We start from the raw sequence: 23047 nt of genomic DNA, 5'->3' as shown, positions 1-23047 counted from the left end.
GATCGCATAAAAAGCCTCTTTGATCTTTAGAAGGCTTAAATGGCCAGGAAACACAACAAATGCATCCAGCAGTTTAGTGAGAGCAAGTCTCACCCACTGCACGGCAGACAGTATTCCTGCTCAGATGTGCAGCATCACCGATGGAATACATGAAGTGTATCCACCTTTCGTAGTACAGGTTAATCGGGAAGTTACACCCAACCTCACAAAGTTACTCCTGAAGTTATCTGGATAAGCCAGTTACCTCGCTTCATAGTACACCCCTCAGGAGTCAAAACATGGGGATTAAACAAAGGTCAGAAAAAACCGAGATCAGTAAGCAGGTGGAACACTTAGAAATGCAGGAAAACTGACAAAACAGCATTCAATGAAACTAACAGAGGGTTTAAATGCAGAGCAGAGGGAAGCAGGGGAAGCATGTGTGGTGCTGGTCCAATGAGAGTAGGGTGTTGATGGTGCATGTACACATGGAATGTTAATTGGGTGATTGATCATTGTGCTGGGGAATGAGAGAGACAGGGTTAGAATTCAGGTGATGATGACCTCTGTAGTCAAACTGGAGAAGTGTGGAGAGCTGATATAACAACACTTAAGTAATTCTAACTCAGAACCAAAACATGCATAAGCCATGTTTAGTCTTAAAAGAAATAGCATTAGCTAAAACAACCATTGGACCATTTATATTCCACATACATTGCACAATTAACATTTGCTAAGATAATTATTCACATATCCTAATGTATTATGATTTGAATTTCACTGTATTATGTAAAATTGAATTTGTAATGTTTTATGCCTTGTACTGAACTGTATTTTTGCACTTTGTATTGCACCTATATTTTGTAAGCTGCCCTGGATAAGGGCATCTGCCAATAAATAAATAATAATAATAATATCCTCCACTGACATGGGCATCAGATAGCCCCCCACAGAAATTCCAAGAAAACTCAAATTTAACATTACTGTTGTTACGACCCCAAGTGGCTGATAAGGGGGATAAGAGGAACATAACATAAAACACACAAATGCAGTAGTGGGAGAGTGAAGGGAGTGCAAAAACCAACACAATATCAATAAGATTATATATATATATATATAGGGTTTATTTACAATGGGGAGCGGAGTATATACAAGTATGTAGTATACAAAAACACGTGATGATAATTATACAAATAATGAACAAATATACAGAGGAAAACGGGCGGTGTCGGCTAACACTGAAACAAAACAAAACCTATCTAAGCTAGTCTAAAAGAGTAAACCCCTACCTGACATGGATTTGTAGGACGACCCTAACTAGCTACACTAACTAAACTATCTAAACCTAACAACTAGTACAGAGGGGTGATCACCGCCCCTACCTAAATACCTAATGTGCTAGACAACATATATCCCTACGTGTAACCGTGTAACCCCATGGGTTTCTCCCCTGAAAAGAGCACAATACATGATACAATGTAAACGGAAACAAACCAGAGAAGAAAACAGTGGATATTTAAACAAGGAAAAACAATCAATCACAAAGGTATTTTACACAAACAGACAGGATTGCAACACGAAATAGCATTGCAATCGGTAGTCTCCCAAAATGGTGGAATGAGGGGGTATTTAAGCAGTAGTTGGAGACATCTGATTGGACAGGAACAGCAAGGAACAGCGGAGTTGAGTGACGGGGACGAGAGCCAATCACAGCGGGACACCTGCGTACAATAGGGATAGGAGGAGAACAGACACAGAGCACAGATGGATCTATATGCATATCCATTAGTCCTTCTGTACATATGTGTTGAAGTAGTTTAAGGTTGTTTTAAACCTTGTTTTAAGGTTTGTCTGCTTTGTGGACTGTGTTCAATATAGTTATATGATTAAGGCTCATGTTAGTCACAAAGTCTGAATAATTCATAAAATTAGAACTACATGAAGTTTACGTCTTAAAATTATTTACTTATTTGAAGTAAATAAGAGGAAACTAACTCTACTCAGGATACAAATTGGTATGGCCACATAAGAAAAAAATAAACAGATGAGATGTCTTTGTTTATCAACCAAATAAAAAATATTTGTAGTATTTTTTGCTTCCTTGCTTCATGATTATTTTCACTTACTTACTAACTGTGTTTCGGTTTCCTTTGCCATTTATTTCCTTGATTATTTTGAATTGCTTAATTGCTTCACGTGTGCTATTTAAGTTAATAGCCAAACACACGCTGCCCGGTCGCATTCCCATATGGACATCCCTTCATCATGTCCCTAATTACCGTCACCTGCACCTCTGACTATAAAGAGAGTTCGGGGAACAAAGATGTGACGTTTGGAGACCATAGAACAAGGCAGATACTCCCTGCGTGGAAACATACGTTGTTTACCTCTTGGTAAAAAGTGATTGTGAAAATAAGACTTTGATATGGCATTTGGAATAATTTATTTCAGACACCACGAGTGGTAGTGACAGTTGGGGTATCCTCATCGCTGCTGCTACATTGTGGCCTCTATATTCCAAGAGAGATGCCTTCGAATATGCTGCAATTTAGTGTGTGTGTTTACAGTAAGGGAAGATTATTTTATATATAGCTTTTTAAAATAATTTACTATTGTTTTCAGTAGGGTATTTTAGTCTTTGCTCTGAATATAAAGGTTTATTTAATCTCATTGTATTTGTTACATCTTTGTCTAGCACGGTCTTTGTGCTCTGTGCATGTGGAACTAACCCTGTATAATCAAATAATCATTATCATAATTGCTGTCCTGCTGTTGTCTTGCGGTCCCGTCGAGCCTGCCCAGGGAGAGAATTGAAGGGGGTTGTGAGTTCCTCTCTTGCTTACAAATTGAGGTTTCACACTGAACACCCCTCAGCTGTGACACTGACCTATGGACCTTTACAACACTATGCCTCTATGAGATAAACAATTGCAAGACAACAATTGTCCTTATGCAGAATTCTGACAAAACAGAATTTCTAATATGAGGTCTAAAAACACTTACTGGCAATGGAGTATTGTCTGGCCTAAATGTTTGTTTTTCTTTCCCAGATTCCCGGAGGAATTAACACATACTTTAGTCACCTCTAGACTGTTCACTGTGAGTTATTAATCACAGGGAGTCCTAACAATGTCAGCTCTATTTATCACTAGTCCAAGAATCATATGCCAGGATTTTAACAAAAAACAAAACGTATAATAATGCCTCCAGTTCTAGTATATCTTCATTAGCTCACAGTGAAATATAGATTTGATTTTAAAGTCCGGTTATTGACTGTAACACAGTATGAGTAGTCCAGGGTGAACGTTATGTGTGGGCACCCTGCACCATCCTTGGATGCTCTGACAAACAGACTTCATATACCAAACTCCACTAGACATCCTGTGGGGCAACTCACTTCCGACACCTCAACACTCAGATGCAGGCACAGTCTGCAGAGCAGAAGTTCCAGCTGACCGCAATCAGCGTGTCACCTCGTCTCACTATAAAGAGACCACTTTGGTTTGGTTTTGAGAATAGGACAGACAGACAGACAGAGAGAGAGAGAGAGAGAGTACAGAGATGCATGGCTACAACTACAATACTGAACCATGGCTACTGAAATGTAGACTATTATTCTGGACTGTGTTTTGACTGTCAGTGTTAGTATTTTTCTTAGTTATATGTTCAGAGAGGGGCCCAAGTCTGTGTTTAGTTTAGACTCAAAAAGGAGCTAGGTTTTCTATTTTGGTTTATGTCTGTCTGTTCTTTGTTTTGGTTCTTGGTGTCCCCTGAAACCCTAGCACACACATTCCGCTTCCCTATTGTGTGCTTCCTCAACCCCGCCTACAAGGTTAACCCACCACAGTTTTACATGACCTTTAATGCCCCTGAATACCTTAGAGAGCTCATAACCCTCTATAAACCTGGTAGAACACCGGTTCCAGGATGCTGGCTACCTGGTTGTCCCTAAAATTATAAAAAAAAACAGAGGTAGAGCACTTAGTTGGAGGCCCCCCAAACTATGGCTAATGCCAGGGGTGCCCCTTCTGTCTTAGCCTTTAAGTCTAGGAACTTTGTCTTTAGTTTATCATTGACATCTTAGTCTTTACTTACTTCCTGCTGCCAATGTTTGTGGACATGTTTCACATTATTCTAAGCTGTATTCCCCACCCCTCTGGGAAACATGACTAACTAGTCTTTTTGATTCCTCCACCTGGTTGGCCAGATAAATTGTATTGATATGTTGGTATGTGTGTCTGATATGAACTGGCCAATTATAATAGGTTCTGCACAGCTACAGACAGAGGGTGGAGAGTTGGGGTGCAGGGGAGATGATGATCATCATAAATTGGATATTGTCAACAGAAAAGCAAGAACAAAAATCATCACCTAAGGTAAGGCATAATGCTATATTTTTCTGTGCTGAAATATGCCCATTTCCACATTTAATGTGAAAATGCCACTGATGTAATCGTATATATCCTTAAATAACCGCATTATCCTAACTTTATAAAACTTATATTGACGGCTTGCTGGCTTCATTAGTGACATGAAAAAACACTTGGGTAAGATCAGTAAAACTAAGTATTAAAACACTAGATGCAAAGCACAAACCACAGCTGTGCATGGTTTAATTTGAACAAGTTGTCACATGACAGTCATGGATTTCAAGATGTCTTGAGTATTATTCTCCTACATGAAAACCATCTTTCTTGTATTTTGCTGTAAGAACAGCACAAGAGCTATGCATAGAGATAATTTACATATTAATTCACCTCCTTTGCCATTCATTTGCATCATGTCGGGTAAACAGCTTGTCTTGTCTTGAGTGCAATCAACTTAAACCATGTAAACCATGCAACTGTAGCTGTCCAAAAATGATGCCTTGTTCTCTGATTACACCCATGGTGCTGAAATGCTATAGACCTTGCTTTTCTCTTCTGAGAGAACATGCCGGTTGGAATAGGCCTACTTGATGGTAGATAGGTCTATGCAAATTTTGATGTCATATAGTTTTGTCACCATCCCCGTGGCTAATTGCAATGCAAATGATTTGTAATATGATGTAAATCCTGTATGACGAGCTATCTACAGGTGTCTTGACAAAATTGTATGCATCTAATAAGTATAATCTTGCCTATGTGTATGTGCTCACACAAAGTAGCCTATAGTTTGCATTTGGTCTGGAAGGCACAGGGTGGGAGAGTGGGGGGACCTGAACAGTTTTGTGGCCAGGGTTCCAGGATCTCTTAATCCGACCTTTCTTGTGGAAGATTGCTCGTGGCGCTAATTCTGGCGGCTGACAGGCCACAGAAAAGGACCTCCACTCAGTGGGCCATCAAATCCCCACCCCACACACATAGAGCAGATAGACCAGCCCAGAGGGCCATAGACATCAGCAATATTATGCTGCCTGTTTAGGTTAGATTGCCTGTAGGCGGGGTAACCATCAGACGTAAGTCGTGGACCACCAGAAAGGTATTTTCTCCTTTAAAACTCTGTCATCCTGTGGGATTTTTGTTTTCCTATATTTTGTGCATAATGGTTTACTTTTAAAATGTAATCATATTTGACGACAACTGTACATTTAAGAGAGACTAAGTTATTAATGATACCTTTACATATAACCTGTAAACAACCAGGCAGTGTAGATATTTACAGGCATGTTTAAATTGATGTTCATTTATACAAGTTATGTAGTTTATTTTGGTTCTGAAATTATTTATCCTTGTGAAAAATTAGTTTTTCCTGTTTAAAATGTAATGTCCATTTGTTTTATTTTATTTACAAGCTGCTATAATCTGACAGTTTTAGAAGATGTTTAGTTTTTATATTCTGAAGAATATAAATACATAAAGCATACTTAAATGAAACGTCACATTACTGCTTTCTTCTGATTATGTTTTAATAATGAACATGACAATAGAAGACAGGTGAAAGTAAATCTATTAGGAACACCATTACAAATTAGAAAAAATATGTAGCTGAATCCTTTGTAAATGAGAAAACAAACTAAGAAAAATGTTTGCTTCCTTATTCCTGAAACTGTAATGTCTTCATGCAGCAGTGGATTTATGAAGATGATAATGAAGATGATCATTTTTATATATATAAAATCTTAGAAAAAGATAAGTCTACACAAGTGTACAAGATATTTTAAGGGGTCCTGCTTGTTTTTTTTTAAAGTGATTTTGAGGGCATTTTACCCATTAGATGTTTTTTGGAATTCTTTTCTGGTTTTAATAGAATAATGTAACATTTGGGGACAAAAATACATGAAAGCAACCCAAAACTGGATGCCAAAATTGCAAATATCTCCACTGCTACAGTGAACTTCCCAGGAGAGCTGATATAAGCTGGGATAAAGGTAATCCAGACTGCACAGAATATGAGCATGCTGAATGTGATGAATTTGGCTTCATTGAAGTTATCAGGCAGTTTACGAGCCAGAAAAGCCAACACAAAGCACATGGCAGAGAGGAATCCAATATATCCTAACACAGCATAAAACCCCACTGCTGATCCTACATCACACTCAAGAATTATTTTTTCTTTATAATATTTTGTATTTTTGTGAGGAAAAGGGGGTGAAATTGTCAACCAAAGGATACAAATCAGGACCTGTATGAGTGTGAAAGCAAAAACACTGAACCTCTGCTGTGTGGGCCCAAACCATTTCATAATATTATTGCCTGGCAGTGTAGCCCTGAAGGCCATTAACACCACTATTGTTTTCCCCAGAACACAAGAGATGCACAGGACAAATGTGATGCCAAATGCTGTGTGGCGCAACATACAGGACCACTCAGAGGGCTGGCCAATGAAAGTAAGAGAGCAAAGGAAACACAGAGTTAATGAGAAGAGCAGGAGGAAACTGAGCTCAGAGTTATTGGCTCTGACTATTGGAGTATATCTGTACCAGAAAAAAATGATTGCTACTATTATGGTCAGACAAGCTCCAAACACAGAACATGTTACTAATACTATTCCCATTAATTCTTGAAAAGAAAGAAATTCAACTGTTTTGAAGAGACATTGAGATTTTTGTTCATTTGATGTATATTCTGCAGGGCACTTAGTACAATCCACTGAATCTGAAAACCAAAAAAATAATTACTATGTATCACTCATTCCTTAAATACTATATTTGTCTTCTATTCTGTTCTTGTATTTTCATTTGTTAGTCTCTTTTACTTGATTACCTCTATCACTTATTGCTTACCTGTTGTATTACTGAATTCTCCCTCAGCACATGGAATGCAATCAAAGCAGCAGATTGGCTTTCCTTTGACAATTGCCTTACGAGTCCCTGGAAGGCAGCTCTCACTGCAGACTGACTTTGGCACCTGAAACACAGAGCTATCAAGTCAGAGCTTTATTAAAGAATAATAATATTGAATTATTGTATATTGAATTCAGAAAACACTTTCATTTTCTATTCATTTCTGTGTGTGTATGTGAAGGCTTGTTTACTTCTGTTTCAGCCAGTATGAACATTACCTCATCCTGATCACCAGCCCACACTGCGCTGACTTCATTCATTACGAATCTCTGGCCTTCTGGTAAGGAGGCATCATATAAACCAATAATTTCAAATGTTGTGATTCCCCCCTTCTGCTGCCAGTTCACTAATGCATATCGTGCTGCTGGATCCCCATTTTCATCAAAATACACCTTCTCTCCATTCCAGGTTGTGAAGTTAACTTCCTTCATGTAATGTAATAACTACAGGAAAAAAGCAAGTATCATTCAACCATGAACCTTTGCAAACTATCCTCTCTGCAGTGCAATATGATATTCATATATATATATATATATATATATATATATATATATATAATTACTACTTAACACATGTGAATTTTAGACATAATAATAAATGCAACACCTTTCATTTTAAATGAAATTGGGAATATGTAACATATTAACTTATATTTAATAGGAAAATGAAGTTTACAGCTAATTCTTTTTTATATATATATCAAGAGAAACCTTTTTACCTGCCAGGGTTCTGTCTTGTTTTTGTTTGCACATGTTTTATTTTGAAAAGGTCCTTGGCCGTTTTTGCATGTAAACAGATGATGTAATGAGTGGGCTACAGCATACACTGCTTTATACACATTGTATAGTATCCCCATGTCTGAGACATCAGTGTATTGGTTATTTATTTTTTTCAAAGTCTCCATCCCTGTGCATCGATTACTATTTCCATTTGTTAAACTACAATTGAAGATACTTTCCCAAAAGACACTGAGGCCATTGTTTCCAGGTGTGTTTGATGGACGGACATTCAGAAGGAATTCTTTCAGACCTGGTATTTCTACATTTGGAATTGCCAAGCCAATTGCCCCATGGAGGATTTTGTAACTTTCTGATGATGCCAGGTACCTATCAATTATCCATGCCTCACTGCCCACCCACTGGAGGCCTGTGACATTCTGAATCAACAGTTCTTTTACCAACAAATGTATTTCTAAATATGTTGTAAAAGCAATAATTACCTTTGATGATGATTTTTTAACAATGCCTGCAACTTTCAGGAAATTCTCTCTTGGATTAGTTCTAAAAATAGTCTCTGAGTATTCAATACAAATCCCCTCCTGTTGGGCAGCTTGTATAAAAGTAGTCATCCCATTGTTGCCATAATCATCATCACTCCTAATGGCCCCAACCCAGGTCCATCCAAAATGCTTGACAAGCTTTGCCAGTGCTCTGCTTTGGTAATAGTCACTTGGGATTGTCCTGAAAAAGGTGGGGAACTCCTTCCTGTTACTGAGGCATGCACAGGTAGAAAAATGACTGATCTGTTTAAGAGAAATTGGATTTTAAAATGATGTAAGACAAATGTTGTCTTAAGTTTAGACAGAACTAAATTCATATAAATTATCAGATTTTGATTCATAAACTTTTTTCTAGAAAGGCATCAGTTTTGTTAATTGAATTCACACAAATACACACAGAACTACTTGCATATAGATCCATAGACATGTTGATAAACAGACACATACATATAAATATAGACATGCAGATGTAATGTTGTTCCTCTTAAGAGCATTAACAAAAGTTTTCTCACCACTGGTATTCCAAATTGTCCAACCGTTCTTGCAATTCCAATTGTTGGTGTGGAACTAGAGTGTCCTATGATTGCATGGACAGTGGTTGGTTTGGTGCAGGACTCATCTGAGAGATTGTTTTGTTCCACATTCATTAAAGCTAGTGATGCTTTTATAGACAAACTTACAGTGCGACAGGAATCATATATTTTATATCCCAAGGACATATTTGGAAGAATATCTAACCTGTTATTGATTTCTTCAATGGCAAAGATCATTGTTTGAGAATACTGTAATTCTACAGGACGTAAACTGTAGGCGAAACACATAGATTAATAATAATAAAAAAAGGTAGATTATCAGAATGCATATTCAAAATAATGATCATAATTCTACTACTAGAACAACTACAGCTTTTGCTGTGACATTGACTGTTTCAAGTGTCAGAGCAAATTCTAAACTATAACATTTAAACAAACCAAAAGTTATTCAATTTGAATTGAAAAATATTTTACCACTCACCCATTACATTTTATTTGCCCAGGGCTGGCTTCAAATTTTGGATTCAAAAGGATAGGGTTTATATAAAATGAAAAAACACCCCCTATAATGATTTTGCCTTCTTTTGAAAACTGAGGCAGGTCTTGTATTCCATAGGGCTGACAAATTGGCTTTTCAGCCCTTGCAAATAATGTAATTAGTACTATTTGTGTGAGCAGCAACATCGATAACCGTTTCTTTTTCCACGTCTAGAGCCAAAATACTTTAGTTCAAAGTGCTTTTATAGTGCAATGCAAATCTCTTGTGCTTTAATTAAGTGGAGCACCAAAGCATGAGCAATAAGACACGGTAAATGAAATCACACTCATAGCTGATTCATTGCTTATTGAAACTCATTTGGGTAGCTTTATGCATCCTTAATTTGCTAAGAAATTGAATTGCATCTCACAGTGTATAGAAATGATTAAAAAAAAAGTTACTATTAAACAGTTACATCTATGTTTTGAATCTATTTCATCCTCAAATAATTGTATGTGTTAGCGAAGACATAATTGAAGGTTTTCAACAAGTGAACTTCATCTGGTAATGTGACAATAAGGAAAGAGAGAGACGGTGTTAGAATTAGCCTGAAGTGACCCAGTTCTGTGTACATACATCATATGGTGAAGTACTCATGTTCATTTTAGTTAAAAAAAAGTCTGCTTTGTGGAAAATGTTCAATATACTTATATGCTCACCCATTTAACTGAAACCACATCTGTTGTATTTTGTGGCTGTATTTTTTGCTTGATTGACTTATTTTAGTTCTGCATATAGAATACTGTAGAGAAGTCTAAGAATATCCACAAAAACTCACTCCTGTGGGCACTGCAAGTTGTTTTACAACTCAGCACTGAAGGGGTCAAATCCTATCTAACAAGCAGATTTCAATATATGCAGATAAAACTAAACTAACACCCTTCATATCCATCTTCGGGCCAATGCTCTTTTCGCTCTACATACTTTCCCTAGGAGACATCATGCATCGGTACTGTATTAGCTTCTATATCAACACTGTCATGCTGATGATACAACAATAAGCTGATATGTATTTAACCTCACTTATCTGAGATAAATAACATCCAAAGGGGATTGTGGGACATTGCGCTTTCCGTAATGGATTTGGAGAACACACTTTCCATCAGAGCTGCCAATAGGCCCCTGTGTGCTGTCACTCAGCGTACAGCCTCTTTTGCCTCTGAACCTCTGCTATTCTCATTTTCAGATGACCTGGATTGCATACACAACCTATTGTTATCTTTCATCAAGTTGAGAATAACACCGGGGACTGTGGTATACCATGTGGTATACCATGTATCCAAGCTGTCACGAGGGACACAAGCAACAGAACCTGTGGAGAGCATGTCCGAAGCCGCAGCCTACAACAATGTGAGATCTCTAGCAGGGCACAGTAGCTTTGGGCCACACTAGGAGATAAGAAACTGACAGAGGCCTTGTACACAATCACTAACAATGTTGGGAGCAAGTCTATTACATACTGTAATACTGTAGAGCGTTAGACAACATGTTTGGGGCTCTCAGGTGGGATTTAGGAAACACAAAGGCTGAGTACAGAGCAAAAGTGACTTACAGAAACCAAATCCAAAATCTAACTCCATTTTGAGCCTAAAACTAAACGCATATAACATGTCTTTCTCTACAAATAGAACTAACTCATGAAGACAAACATAACACACAGTAAACAATCAATAAATCTGTTACCGTAATCCATAATCCAATTCTTCTTTTCTCTGGCACTCAACACACACTCTCTGCCTCTCATCACACAAATGCTCCCCCCCTGCCTCAGCACAACAGGAATCCTAGCACCTTCGGTTTTATAGAGGGGAGAGCCAGTCACGGGGGAACAACAGCAGATAATGGCCCTGTTTCAGAAAGCGGGTTTAGTGAAAATTCAGAGTTAGTTAGTTAGATCTCCGCCAGCTTCTCACTGGCAGGCAGGTGCCACCCCAGGCTTGCCGCCCTGGCCCCCGGCGGCCCAAGGCAGCTTGTGGTAGGAGGGGACCCGGCCCGACCCCACCTCCTCCACCACCACAGCCCCGCCCCTGAGGCGTTCCAGCAGCCTCTGGCCCACCCTTACATCCCCCAGCAACTCTCAAATTGGCAAAGACTCTTGGGTGCTCCAAATTATATCAGTTGGCTACTCTCTGCAATTTCAGACACGTCCACCCCCCTTCCAGGGCGTGGTGTGGAGATGAGTGAGGGACCCGTTGCAGTGTGCGGCACTTCGTGTCAAAATCGCCGCTCTCCTGGAGAAGCGAGCAATCCGCGAAGTGCCCCCGCCGGGGCAGCACGAGGGCTTTTATTCCCCATACTTCCTTGTGCCCAAGAAAGATGGTGGTTTCCATCCCATTTTGGATCTGAGGCGCCTGAACCGCCACCTCAAGGTGCTGTGCTTCAAGATGCTCAACCTGCGCACCATGTCCCAGGCCATCAAGCTGTTCTCCCCTTCGGCCTGTCGCTAGCACCATGCACTTTTTCGTGGAGTGCATGGACGTCGTGTTAGCCCCCTTGCGTTGCCAGGGGGTCCGTGTCCTCAATTATCTAGACGACTGGCTGGTTTGTTCTCACTCGAGGGAGCAGGTTCGGATACACACGGACCTGATTTTAGGCCGCCTCTCCGAATTGGGCCTTCGGGTCAATGGAGTGGAGAGCCGCCTGACGCCAACTCAGTAGGCACAGTTCCTCGTACTGTAAGTCCAAGGATACACTGATGAAGAAGTAACAAGTTTATTAAAGAAAACATAAATACAGGTTAACCCGGAGCTCTCCTCTAACATCAAGTGAAGAAAAGAACTAAGAATGTGAGTTGGAGAAGCCTTTTTGTATCTTCAGAGACAATGGGTTACAGTCTTCTCAGTCAGAAGTGATTACATCTCATTAAAATACAGTTGTACAACATAGTTTACATACATAATAATTAACACTGACCTAAGTGTGTTACTGTTGTTGAAGTGTTTGATGAGTTGATTGGTGCTGGTCAGCATTCTTAGGCAGAGGATGTTTATCAAAGACATTGTTGTAAGTCCTTAACCAAATGCCTGTGCCCCAAAACACACAATCTCTATACTGTTTGACTGTTTCAGCTGATTGAATATCCAGAAGACAGTGGCTGAATGAAATCATGAAAAGACAATGCTTGATTGAAGTGACCTCTCGGACAGAATAAATACAAACTAATGATTGCTTCATAGGTAGAACTGAAACAATGTATACTATAACAAAATGAAACAATTCAATAAAATATACAGAATATAAAGGAAATAATAAAAGTAAATTTTTCCACTACAAGGGTGTCCTTTTGACAAAGGTTGCTGGGCCTCCGCGGCTGCATCACAGACCCTCCCCCTCGGCCTCCTCCAGTTGAGGCCGTTGCAGTGGTGGTTCAGGTCTCTCAGGATGCACCCTCGCCGTGATCGAGCACGCCGAGTCACAGTTACTCCGGCGTGCTGGAAGGCGCTCCGTTGGTGGCGGAGCCCCAACAATTTGACCCTCGGTGTGCCCCTGGGGCCAGTCTACCACCAAGCTGTCATGACGACAGATGCCTCCATGCAGGGTTGGGGAGCAGTCTGCGATGGACATGGAGTCTGAGGCAGGTGGACGGAGCCAGAACGGGCCCTCCATATCAACAGCCTGGAGTTACAAGCAGTACTCCTTGGATTGTCTCATTTCCTGCCAGTCCTGCGGGACAGACATGTGCGGTGGTTGCCTATATCAACAGGCAAGGAGGTCTCCGTACTGTCTAGCACGCCGTCTGCTTCTGTGGGCGCAGCCACGGTTCCACTCCATCAGAGCAGTTCACCTCCCAAGTCTCGGAATGGCGCCTCCACTTGCTTGTGGTACAACAACTGTGCAGCCGGTTCAGCAGGGTGGACGTGGATCTCTTTGCCTCAGCAGAGTCCACACACTGCCCACTATGGTTCTCCGTCCGAGACCGCTCAGGAACCCTAGGGATCAATGAGCTAGCCCACACGTGGCCGCCCTGTCTCCTTTACGTGTTCCCACCGTTCCCCCTTCTCCCGGTGGTCCTGGAGAAGGTCAGGAGAGAACGAGTGACAGTTCTTCTGATAGCCCCATGGTGGCCTCGCAGATTCTGGTTCGCAGACCTGATCGCCCTCCTCCACGGAGAGCCATGGCAGCTCCCAGTGAGAGCGGACTTGTTGTCCCAGGTACAGGGCACGCTTTGGCACCCCAATTTGGGCCTCCTCCAGCTCTGGGCCTGGCCCCTGAGTGGGAGCGATTGATTGCCTGGGGTCTGTCGGATGTGGTAGTTGCCACTATTCAGTCGGCGAGAGCTCCCTCTACGAGGTCGCAGTATTCCTACCGCTGGCGGACATTTAGCACCTGGTGCCAAGACGGTGATCAAGACCCAATTAATTGCCCCATCGGGGTCATATAGCAATTTCTACAAGAGCTGTTGGACCAGGGCAAGTCCCCGTCCATGCTCAAAGTGTATCTGGCGACATCTCCGAATGTCATGTCCGGATTGATGGCGAGCCTCCTGGGTCTCATTTTCTGGCTGTGCAGTTTCTAAAGGGAGCTCGACTGCTACGTCCTCCTCGAACCCTTTCGCTGCCCACATGGTGCCTTGATGTAGTGCTGGACGCACTTTCCCAAGCCCCATTTGAGCCACTGAACTCAGCTGAGCTGAAGCTGGTGTCACTTAAGACTGCATTTGTGCTAGTGTAGCGCAAGGTACATTTATACATTTCAGTTCAAAGAAGTGAATTTAAGTATCACCTTATCAAGAATCCTAGAAGTCAATTTCTGCAATAATTGGATTCAGACACCAATTTCAAAGATATACATTCACAAATGTATTATAACAAAGATAAAATGTAGCACCACACTAGTTATACAAAAAGGGAAAAACTAATTAAAATTCACTCAAGATCAACAAATCAAAGTCAAATCACTTCCATGACCAAATCATGGAATCACATATGATAACACACAAAACGTTACACAAAATTACAAACGCATTTACTACAATATGTTAGTTAGTAAGGCGAAGGCGAGTCTCTCATTAGTATTGTTAGTCGGACATTGAATAACTAATGACAGGTTAGTATTTAAGTCAAATAACTTCTCGTTATATATATATCAGTCTCATTTACGTTTGGGTGCCAAGAAATATCCAATCATTTCTTGTTACCACAATTCTCCCTAATTGATTACTGTTCAATGATTAAGGATAGGCAGGGCCACCTATAATCTAGTGTCTATTAACGTGTGTCAATTTCAGACTAAACAGTTAAACAGGAATGAGAAGATATTTCTCGACGTTGACAGGTTTTATTTCTAAAATTGTCAAACAAAACAGTTTAATGCAGCACTCATTTATATTTAAGAAAATACTATATTACACATTCTAAAGTTTATGACTCACAGAATAACATTTCTAATTGATTTCTCAAATGTCATGAATAATAAACTCCAAACTAATAAACTTATCTGAACTTCTCTGTCTTCGGGCTCAAATAAAAACACACGGCACGAGGTCCGTGTGGTTTGGAACAAAGGTAGTCCGGTTCGGCTTTGTCCAATAATTTCCACTTCAGTCAATGCACCTGGAAGTTGGGGGTTTTCGTGAAAGTAGAGTCTTTTCCAAACAGATTTTCCACTGGTTTGAAGGCTCCAAGGTTGTGCACAGGATGTATTCTTTGTAAGCAGGGTTTTACACCATAGTTACTTGAAGACAAAGTCTTTGAGGAAAGCAGGGCCCTGTTAGTTTCCAGTTTCCAAGGGTCAAGTTTCTTAAGACTCAATAGCTATTTAAATGACTGAACACTTCTGTATTATACTCGACTTAGTCAATTGTACAGCTGTATACACTCCACTGAACAGGTGGGTACAGGCGGGCATGCGCAGTTTCTAAAGTTCTTTACTTAATAAAGTTCTTTAAAGAATTCTTTGTGCGGCTCAATCTCCTTCTCCCAGTTCAACTCTTCTGTTGCCGGCAAAGACTTAGTTGGTTTCCGGTTCCGTTTCTGGCGACAGAGCTACAAGTTAAGCTGTGGCAGCGAGTTATTAGTTCAGGTGAGAGAGGGAGAGAGAGATGCCGTGCGCTACCCTTTATATGCCTGTCAGATCAATAGACGATTGGTTCTTGAGTATGTGAGATTGGATTTTGGTTTCAGCCCCCAGTGTCCTAGGAGGCTCGATTTAAGACTGATGTCAACCCATGCCAACTTTTGGAAATGCCGGTTGGCCTGGGTTCGTAGCTCTGTTATGGGATTTCGGCTCTCGCCTGCTTCAAAGGGTTTTTATTACCTCCTATTCCCCAGACATTTCACAGCAGGGATTCCAAGCCCATTCTAGGTGAGCCGGCTACCAAAACTGTCACTTTGACGTAGAACAGTTCATGGGCCGATGAGCTCAGGAATTCTGGCAACTTTGGGGGGGAAGTCTTCTTTAGATCTGAGCTCCAGCTCAGGGCTAGAATGCTCTATCAAAATACACCCCCCTTAACACTACACTGGCAATCACCTCTGCAAAACGCGTGAGTGAGTTACACTCCCTGTCCGTACACTCATCGTGTGTCTGTTTTGCGGGAGATGGCTCCAGGGTCACGCTACGGCCTAACCCTGCATTCCTCCTGAAAGTGCTGTCTCCATTTCATGTCAACAGGCCTATTGAGTTGATGGCTTTTCATCCTCCTCCCTTCGCTACAGAGCAAGAGAGTTGGCTTCACCTGCTCTGCCCTGTGCGGGCCCTCAGGTGCTATTTGGAACGCACTAAGGACATTCGGCGCTCAGAACAACTGTTTGTGTCTTATGGAGCGTGGACACAGGGCCAGGAGCTTTCAAAGCTGTGCCTCTCGCATTGGATTGTGGACACCATTACCATGGCCTACGACTCCACCGGAACCCGGTGCCTGATCACCTGGTGGCCCATTTGACTCGAGGTGTTGCCACATTGTGGGCCCATTTTCAAGGTGCCCCCTTGGCAGACATTTGTGCAGCTGTAGCTTGGGCCTCACCGCTTACATTTGCCCGGTTCTACAGGTTGGATGTGACGGGACCGGTCCCTTCCATTGGGAACCCGGTGTTGGCTGCAGTTGAGCCCCAGTAGCCTATGGGCTCTGGCTCCTGCCTTTCCTCTCCCAGTCTGCCCCTGTAAGTGCTTCCTGAGGAAGCTAGTGAACCGTGTCTTTCCCTTCCACCGGACTATGCCTTCCAGTCGAGAACCCACGCGAGCTGCTCCTGGATGTACAGACAGCCCTGTCGATGTGTTCCCAGGGCTTGTCATGCGGCCTACAGGCATGTTGACTTACGAGGCCGCCCTGTATATAGTTCGTTCATTATAATTGTGTCGCGGTGGTGCATGCGTTTGGCCTGTACCCCGTTCTATATATTGGTCAGCAGGTCTGTGGCCGCTCTGGCTGTATTATGCCATGGAGCAGGGGACCGCTGCTGTTGTACTCCAGCGGAGGGCACTTGAGTTCTCCTTTGTTAACACAGTAGAGCTAATGTTGCCCTGCGTTATCCGGTCTAACCAGCAGGCGTCAACTGCTCCTGTGTTCCATGGGCAGCGCATGAGTTCGTTCCTGCGCCCTGTGGTGTATATAGTTCGTTTGTACGAAATCTAAATTGTCAGCATAATGGAGCTCTTCCACTCTGTACTGTTTAGTTGAGTTGGATGCTCTTGTGCTTCGTGGTGACAGCATGAAGGTCTTGCTGTCACGCGATATGTATGTATTGTATATTGTTCAGCTCGGCTACTCTGTTGATTAGGCAGCTTATAGTGTATTATATTGTATTTATCTCATTTGGTCTGTGACCCCGCTCCTATTGGATAAGGGATCCACTGCCATGATATTGTGCAGAGGCCGCACAAGTGCTTGATTGCCCACGCCAGCAGCCGGCCTTGCTCTTGTAAGCGGAGGGCATAAGAGTTAAGCTCTGTAGCCCCGCTTTGTATATGCTGATTGCAGACAGTTCCCGGTAGTGTATGACTACGGTCCTCGCTCCTGGACAGCTCAGGTGCGCCCCTACGGGGCCCCTGAGGTTACTGTCTGGAGTTGTGTTGCCGAGGCCCCCTAGCGGTGCACCTCGGGGCAGGCTCCCTTATCAGCTCGCTGCCTCCTCCCTTGCAACAGTTTTGTTATACAGTAACCCCTCCCCCTTGGGCAGTGCTTCCGACTTGAAAGATAACGATAGGTTGCGTATGCAACCCCGGTTATCTGAAAAAGGAAGCACTGCCCAAGGGTTGCAAGGTTGCGCGGGAGTCCTGGCTCGCGGCAAAAGAGGACGAACCTGCGCTGATGTCACGTTTTATAGAACAGGAAGTGGGAAGGGACCTGTTCTGAGTGACGAGCGCAGGGGCCAATGGCAGCTTTGATAAAGTGATGTTTCGATCGGGTTCCTACAGAAGTGCACAGAAACTCCTCCCCCTTGGGCAGTGCTTCCTTTTCAGGTAACCGGGGTTGCATATGTAACCTATTGTTTGACAGCTCAGTGTTAGTCAACCCAGAGTTCAGGTTTCAACTCAGAGTTCATTAAACCTGCTTTCTGAAACAGGGCCAATGTGTCTGCCATGGTAATTTTACTCCTTCTGTGTCCAGGGAGGTGCAGGGCAGTTCGGGATGGTCCAAAATACATGAATATTGTGACAATGTAAGTGGAGTGATCCAGAATGGGAGGTATGTGCGGAAGTGCTGGCATGCCCTGATCATGCCCCAATAGATAGACAGACGTTAGCAGGCTTTGCCAGACATCCTGCGGGGCAAACCACTTTGGCCTCGACAACAACCAGACATGCCGGAATTTGGAGGGTGGCAGAAGAGCAACTGCGTGAGAGAGTGTAGCACAGAGAAACAAATAAGTTAACTGTATTTTACTTTGTGACTTGTTTACGTCTTTGTGTAGTGAGGGACCTGTTCACAAAAGAGTTTTTGGTCTATTTAGATTTGTTTACTCGCCATATTCAACCCCTGCACCTGTCACTCTCCCTCGTGTTTCCTAAATCCCACCTTCCGAGCCCAGACACTGCACTTAAACCTGTATGGTGTCACATAATTTAAATATATGATTTTTTTTTTTTTGTATTTTTTTATTTCTCCAGGTTTTACCAATAACCTGTTAATAACCATTTAATTCAGATATTGTTATGCATATTTATTTTGATGTATGTTTACAAGTTTTATAGCTTAAGAAGTTAAACTTCTTATTTAATTTTTTTAACTGGTAATAGTGTAAATGATTAGTAAGAATTTAAATGTGTGCCTGAAGTGACGAAGTTCTGCCTAGTTGTTAGTACATAAGGTGGTAGTTTAAGAAATAATAAAACTATTATTGCTTTTATAATATCTATCTATCTATATACACACCGATCAGCCATAACATTATGACCACCTGCCTAATATTGTGTAGGTCCCCCTTTTGCCGCCAAAACAGCCCTGACCCGTCGAGGCATGGACTCCACTAGACCTCTGAAAGTGTGCTGTGGTATCTGGCACCAAGACATTAGCAGCAGATCCTTTAAATCCTGTAAATTGCGAGGTGGGGCCTTTATGGATCGGACTTGTTTGTCCAGCACATCCCACAGATGCTCGATTGGATTGAGATCTGGGGAATTTGGAGGCCAAGTCAACACCTTGAACTCGTGATTCATCAGACCAGGCCACCTTCTTCCATTGTTCCGTGGTCCAGTTCTGATGCTCACGTGCCCATTGTAGGTGCTTTCAGCAGTGGACAGGGGTCAGCATGGGTACCCTGACTGGTCTGCGGCTACGCAGCCCCACACGCAACAAACTGCGATGCACTATGTGCATATTTTTCCTGCTTCTAAAACAACAACTTTGAGGACAAAATGTTCAATTGCTGCCTAATATATCCCATCCACTGACAGGTGCCATGATAACGAGATTATCAGTGTTATTCACTTCACCTATCAGTGGTCATAATGTTATGGCTGATCGGTGTAGATATATATATATATATATATATATATATATATATACACTCACCTAATGGATTATTAGGAACACCTGTTCAATTTCTCATTAATGCAATTATCTAACCAACCAATCACATGGCAGTTGCTTCAATGCATTTAGGGGTGTGGTCCTGGTCAAGACAATCTCCTGAACTCCAAACTGAATGTCTGAATGGGAAAGAAAGGTGATTTAAGCAATTTTGAGCGTGGCATGGTTGTTGGTGCCAGACGGGCCGGTCTGAGTATTTCACAATCTGCTCAGTTACTGGGATTTTCACGCACAACCATTTCTAGGGTTTACAAATAATGGTGTGAAAAGGGAAAAACATCCAGTAAGCGGCAGTCCTGTGGGCGAAAATGCCTTGTTGATGCTAGAGGTCAGAGGAGAATGGGCCGACTGATTCAAGCTGATAGAAGAGCAACTTTGACTGAAATAACCACTCGTTACAACCGAGGTATGCAGCAAAGCATTTGTGAAGCCACAACACGTACAACCTTGAGGCGGATGGGCTACAACAGCAGAAGACCCCACCGGGTACCACTCATCTCCACTACAAATAGGAAAAAGAGGCTACAATTTGCACAAGCTCACCAAAATTGGACAGTTGAAGACTGGAAAAATGTTGCCTGGTCTGATGAGTCTCGATTTCTGTTGAGACATTCAGATGGTAGAGTCAGAATTTGGCGTAAACAGAATGAGAACATGGATCCATCATGCCTTGTTACCACTGTGCAGGCTGGTGGTGGTGGTGTAATGGTGTGGGGGATGTTTTCTTGGCACACTTTAGGCCCCTTAGTGCCAATTGGGCATCGTTTAAATGCCACGGCCTACCTGAGCATTGTTTCTGACCATGTCCATCCCTTTATGACCACCATGTACCCATCCTCTGATGGCTACTTCCAGCAGGATAATGCACCATGTCACAAAGGTCGAATCATTTCATATTGGTTTCTTGAACATGACAATGAGTTCACTGTACTAAACTGGCCCCCACAGTCACCAGATCTCAACCCAATAGAGCATCTTTGGGATGTGGTGGAACGGGAGCTTCGTGCCCTGGATGTGCATCCCACAAATCTCCATCAACTGCAAGATGCTATCCTATCAATATGGGCCAGCATTTCTAAAGAATGCTTTCAGCACCTTGTTGAATCAATGCCACGTAGAATTAAGGCAGTTCTGAAGGCGAAAGGGGGTCAAACACAGTATTAGTATGGTGTTCCTAATAATCCTTTAGGTGAGTGTATATATATATACACTCACCTAAAGGATTATTAGGAACACCTGTTCAATTTCTCATTCATGCAATTATCTAACCAACCAATCACATGGCAGTTGCTTCAATGCATTTAGGGGTGTGGTCCTGGTCAAGACAATCTCCTGAACTCCAAACTGAATGTCTGAATGGGAAAGAAAGGTGATTTAAGCAATTTTGAGCGTGGCATGGTTGTTGGTGCCAGACGGGCCGGTCTGAGTATTTCACAATCTGCTCAGTTACTGGGATTTTCACGCACAACCATTTCTAGGGTTTACAAAGAATGGTGTGAAAAGGGAAAAACATCCAGTATGCGGCAGTCCTGTGAGCGAAAATGCCTTGTTGATGCTAGAGGTCAGAGGAGAATGGGCCGACTGATTCAAGCTGATAGAAGAGCAACTTTGACTGAAATAACCACTCGTTACAACCGAGGTATGCAGCAAAGCATTTGTGAAGCCACAACACGTACAACCTTGAGGCGGATGGGCTACAACAGCAGAAGACCCCACCGGGTACCACTCATCTCCACTACAATTAGGAAAAAGAGGCTACAATTTGCACAAGCTCACCAAAATTGGACAGTTGAAGACTGGAAAAATGTTGCCTGGTCTGATGAGTCTCGATTTCTGTTGAGACATTCAGATGGTAGAGGCAGAATTTGGCGTAAACAGAATGAGAACATGGATCCATCATGCCTTGTTACCACTGTGCAGGCTGGTGGTGGTGGTGTAATGGTGTGGGGGATGTTTTCTTGGCACACTTTAGGCCCCTTAGTGCCAATTGGGCATCGTTTAAATGCCACGGCCTACCTGAGCATTGTTTCTGACCATGTCCATCCCTTTATGACCACCATGTACCCATCCTGTGATGGCTACTTCCAGCAGGATAATGCACCATGCCACAAAGGTCGAATCATTTCAAATTGGTTTCTTGAACATGACAATGAGTTCACTGTACTAAACTGGCCCCCACAGTCACCAGATCTCAACCCAATAGAGCATCTTTGGGATGTGGTGGAACGGGAGCTTCGTGCCCTGGATGTGCATCCCACGAATCTCCATCAACTGCAAGATGCTATCCTATCAATATGGGCCAACATTTCTAAAGAATGCTTTCAGCACCTTGTTGAATCAATGCCACGTAGAATTAAGGCAGTTCTGAAGGCGAAAGGGGGTCAAACACAGTATTAGTATGGTGTTCCTAATAATCCTTTAGGTGAGTGTATATATATATATATATATAAATGGGGAGAGGGGTTATACATTTATTCAACATGTGAAAAACACACATTTTTATTCTACAATATATATCACCAGAATCTGGCAGTTTTATAAGAAGTTTATATATATAGATATAGAAAATGAAGCCTTTAATGAAACTTCAGACATGACCAATTTTCTCCGATTGATTTTAGAAATACACATGAAATAGAAATTAGGTGAGATTCAAATATTAGGATTCCCTTGACAAATCAGAATATTAAAAAAAAAAAAAAAAAAAAGGGAATGAAGAGCAATCAAATACCAGGAAATATTTGTAGCTTAATGTTCCATGGTAAAAGTTGCTTCCTATTTCCTGAAATTGTGTGTGTGTGTGTGTGTGTGTGTGTGTGTATACATTTTTACTAGCTACCTTACCTACATTAACTAAACAAACAAAACCATGCATTTAAGAATCATGTCTCCAAGTGTTAAACATAGCCTACATAAACCTTGTCTTATATATAATTACTGTTCTACCATAATGCAATGTAAATCCTGCATTAAATCATTCCCCAGTGTGAAGTAACTTTAACACAACAAAATCCAAATATCCATATTTGCTAGTCTTTAGATGTGTCCAGCAACTGTACAACTCAAAGTGAAAACTTGAATAGCGTAATAGTTCACTTTTATATTAGCATTCCAAAACAGGAATGTTGCATAATGTTGCATCACTCCATGAAAATACAGTGAAACCTGTTGAGACTGAGGGGCAGAAGGGCAGTTGGGTTCTGGTTTAATTTGCCCCTCACATTAGGAATCGCTGGTGCACAAAAATTAATAATTTATGTTTAATCTAAACTATTGAAAATAAATCAATAAATGTATCCAGTTTGCCCCCCACCCAAAACTCTGCCCATGATTTATGTATAGATATGTGTGTGTGTGTGTGTGTGTGTGTGCATGTGCATGTGCGTGTGCGTGTGCGTGTGCGTGCGTGTGCATGTGTGTTTGTGAGTATGTGAGTTGCTGGAAATGTCTATTAATCTTTGTAAGGATTCCTGATTGTTGATTA

The 23047-nt window shown here is 41.9% G+C and overlaps 1 protein-coding gene across 1 annotated transcript; it reads right to left on the bottom strand.

Moving 5' to 3' along the window:
- Nucleotides 1–6141: 6141 nt before the first annotated feature.
- LOC136754129 (extracellular calcium-sensing receptor-like) lies at nucleotides 6142–9739 on the bottom strand. The gene is made up of 6 exons (XM_066710460.1): nucleotides 9537–9739; nucleotides 9035–9326; nucleotides 7962–8765; nucleotides 7462–7686; nucleotides 7184–7307; nucleotides 6142–7055 (listed from the first exon to the last, which is right to left on the bottom strand). Exons 1-6 carry the CDS (start codon nucleotides 9737–9739, stop codon nucleotides 6142–6144), a joined length of 2562 nt encoding a protein of 853 aa, XP_066566557.1.
- Nucleotides 9740–23047: the final 13308 nt, after the last annotated feature.

Source organism: Amia ocellicauda, chromosome 7 (assembly GCF_036373705.1).
Source record: "Amia ocellicauda isolate fAmiCal2 chromosome 7, fAmiCal2.hap1, whole genome shotgun sequence".
NCBI classification, from domain to species: Eukaryota; Metazoa; Chordata; class Actinopteri; order Amiiformes; family Amiidae; genus Amia; species Amia ocellicauda.
This window is presented reverse-complemented; position numbering and strand designations above follow the sequence as displayed.

Excerpts from the sequence above, each read along its gene's own strand:
- LOC136754129 (XM_066710460.1), bottom strand. The coding sequence starts at position 9,739 with ATGTTGCTGCTCACACAAATAGTACTAATTACATTATTTGCAAGGGCT. Across the intron at positions 8,766-9,034 it reads GACAATTTGGAATACCAGTG|ATCAGTCATTTTTCTACCTG; the intron begins GTGAGAAAACTT and ends TCTCTTAAACAG. Across the intron at positions 7,687-7,961 it reads ACAAGACAGAACCCTGGCAG|TTATTACATTACATGAAGGA; the intron begins GTAAAAAGGTTT and ends TTTTTCCTGTAG.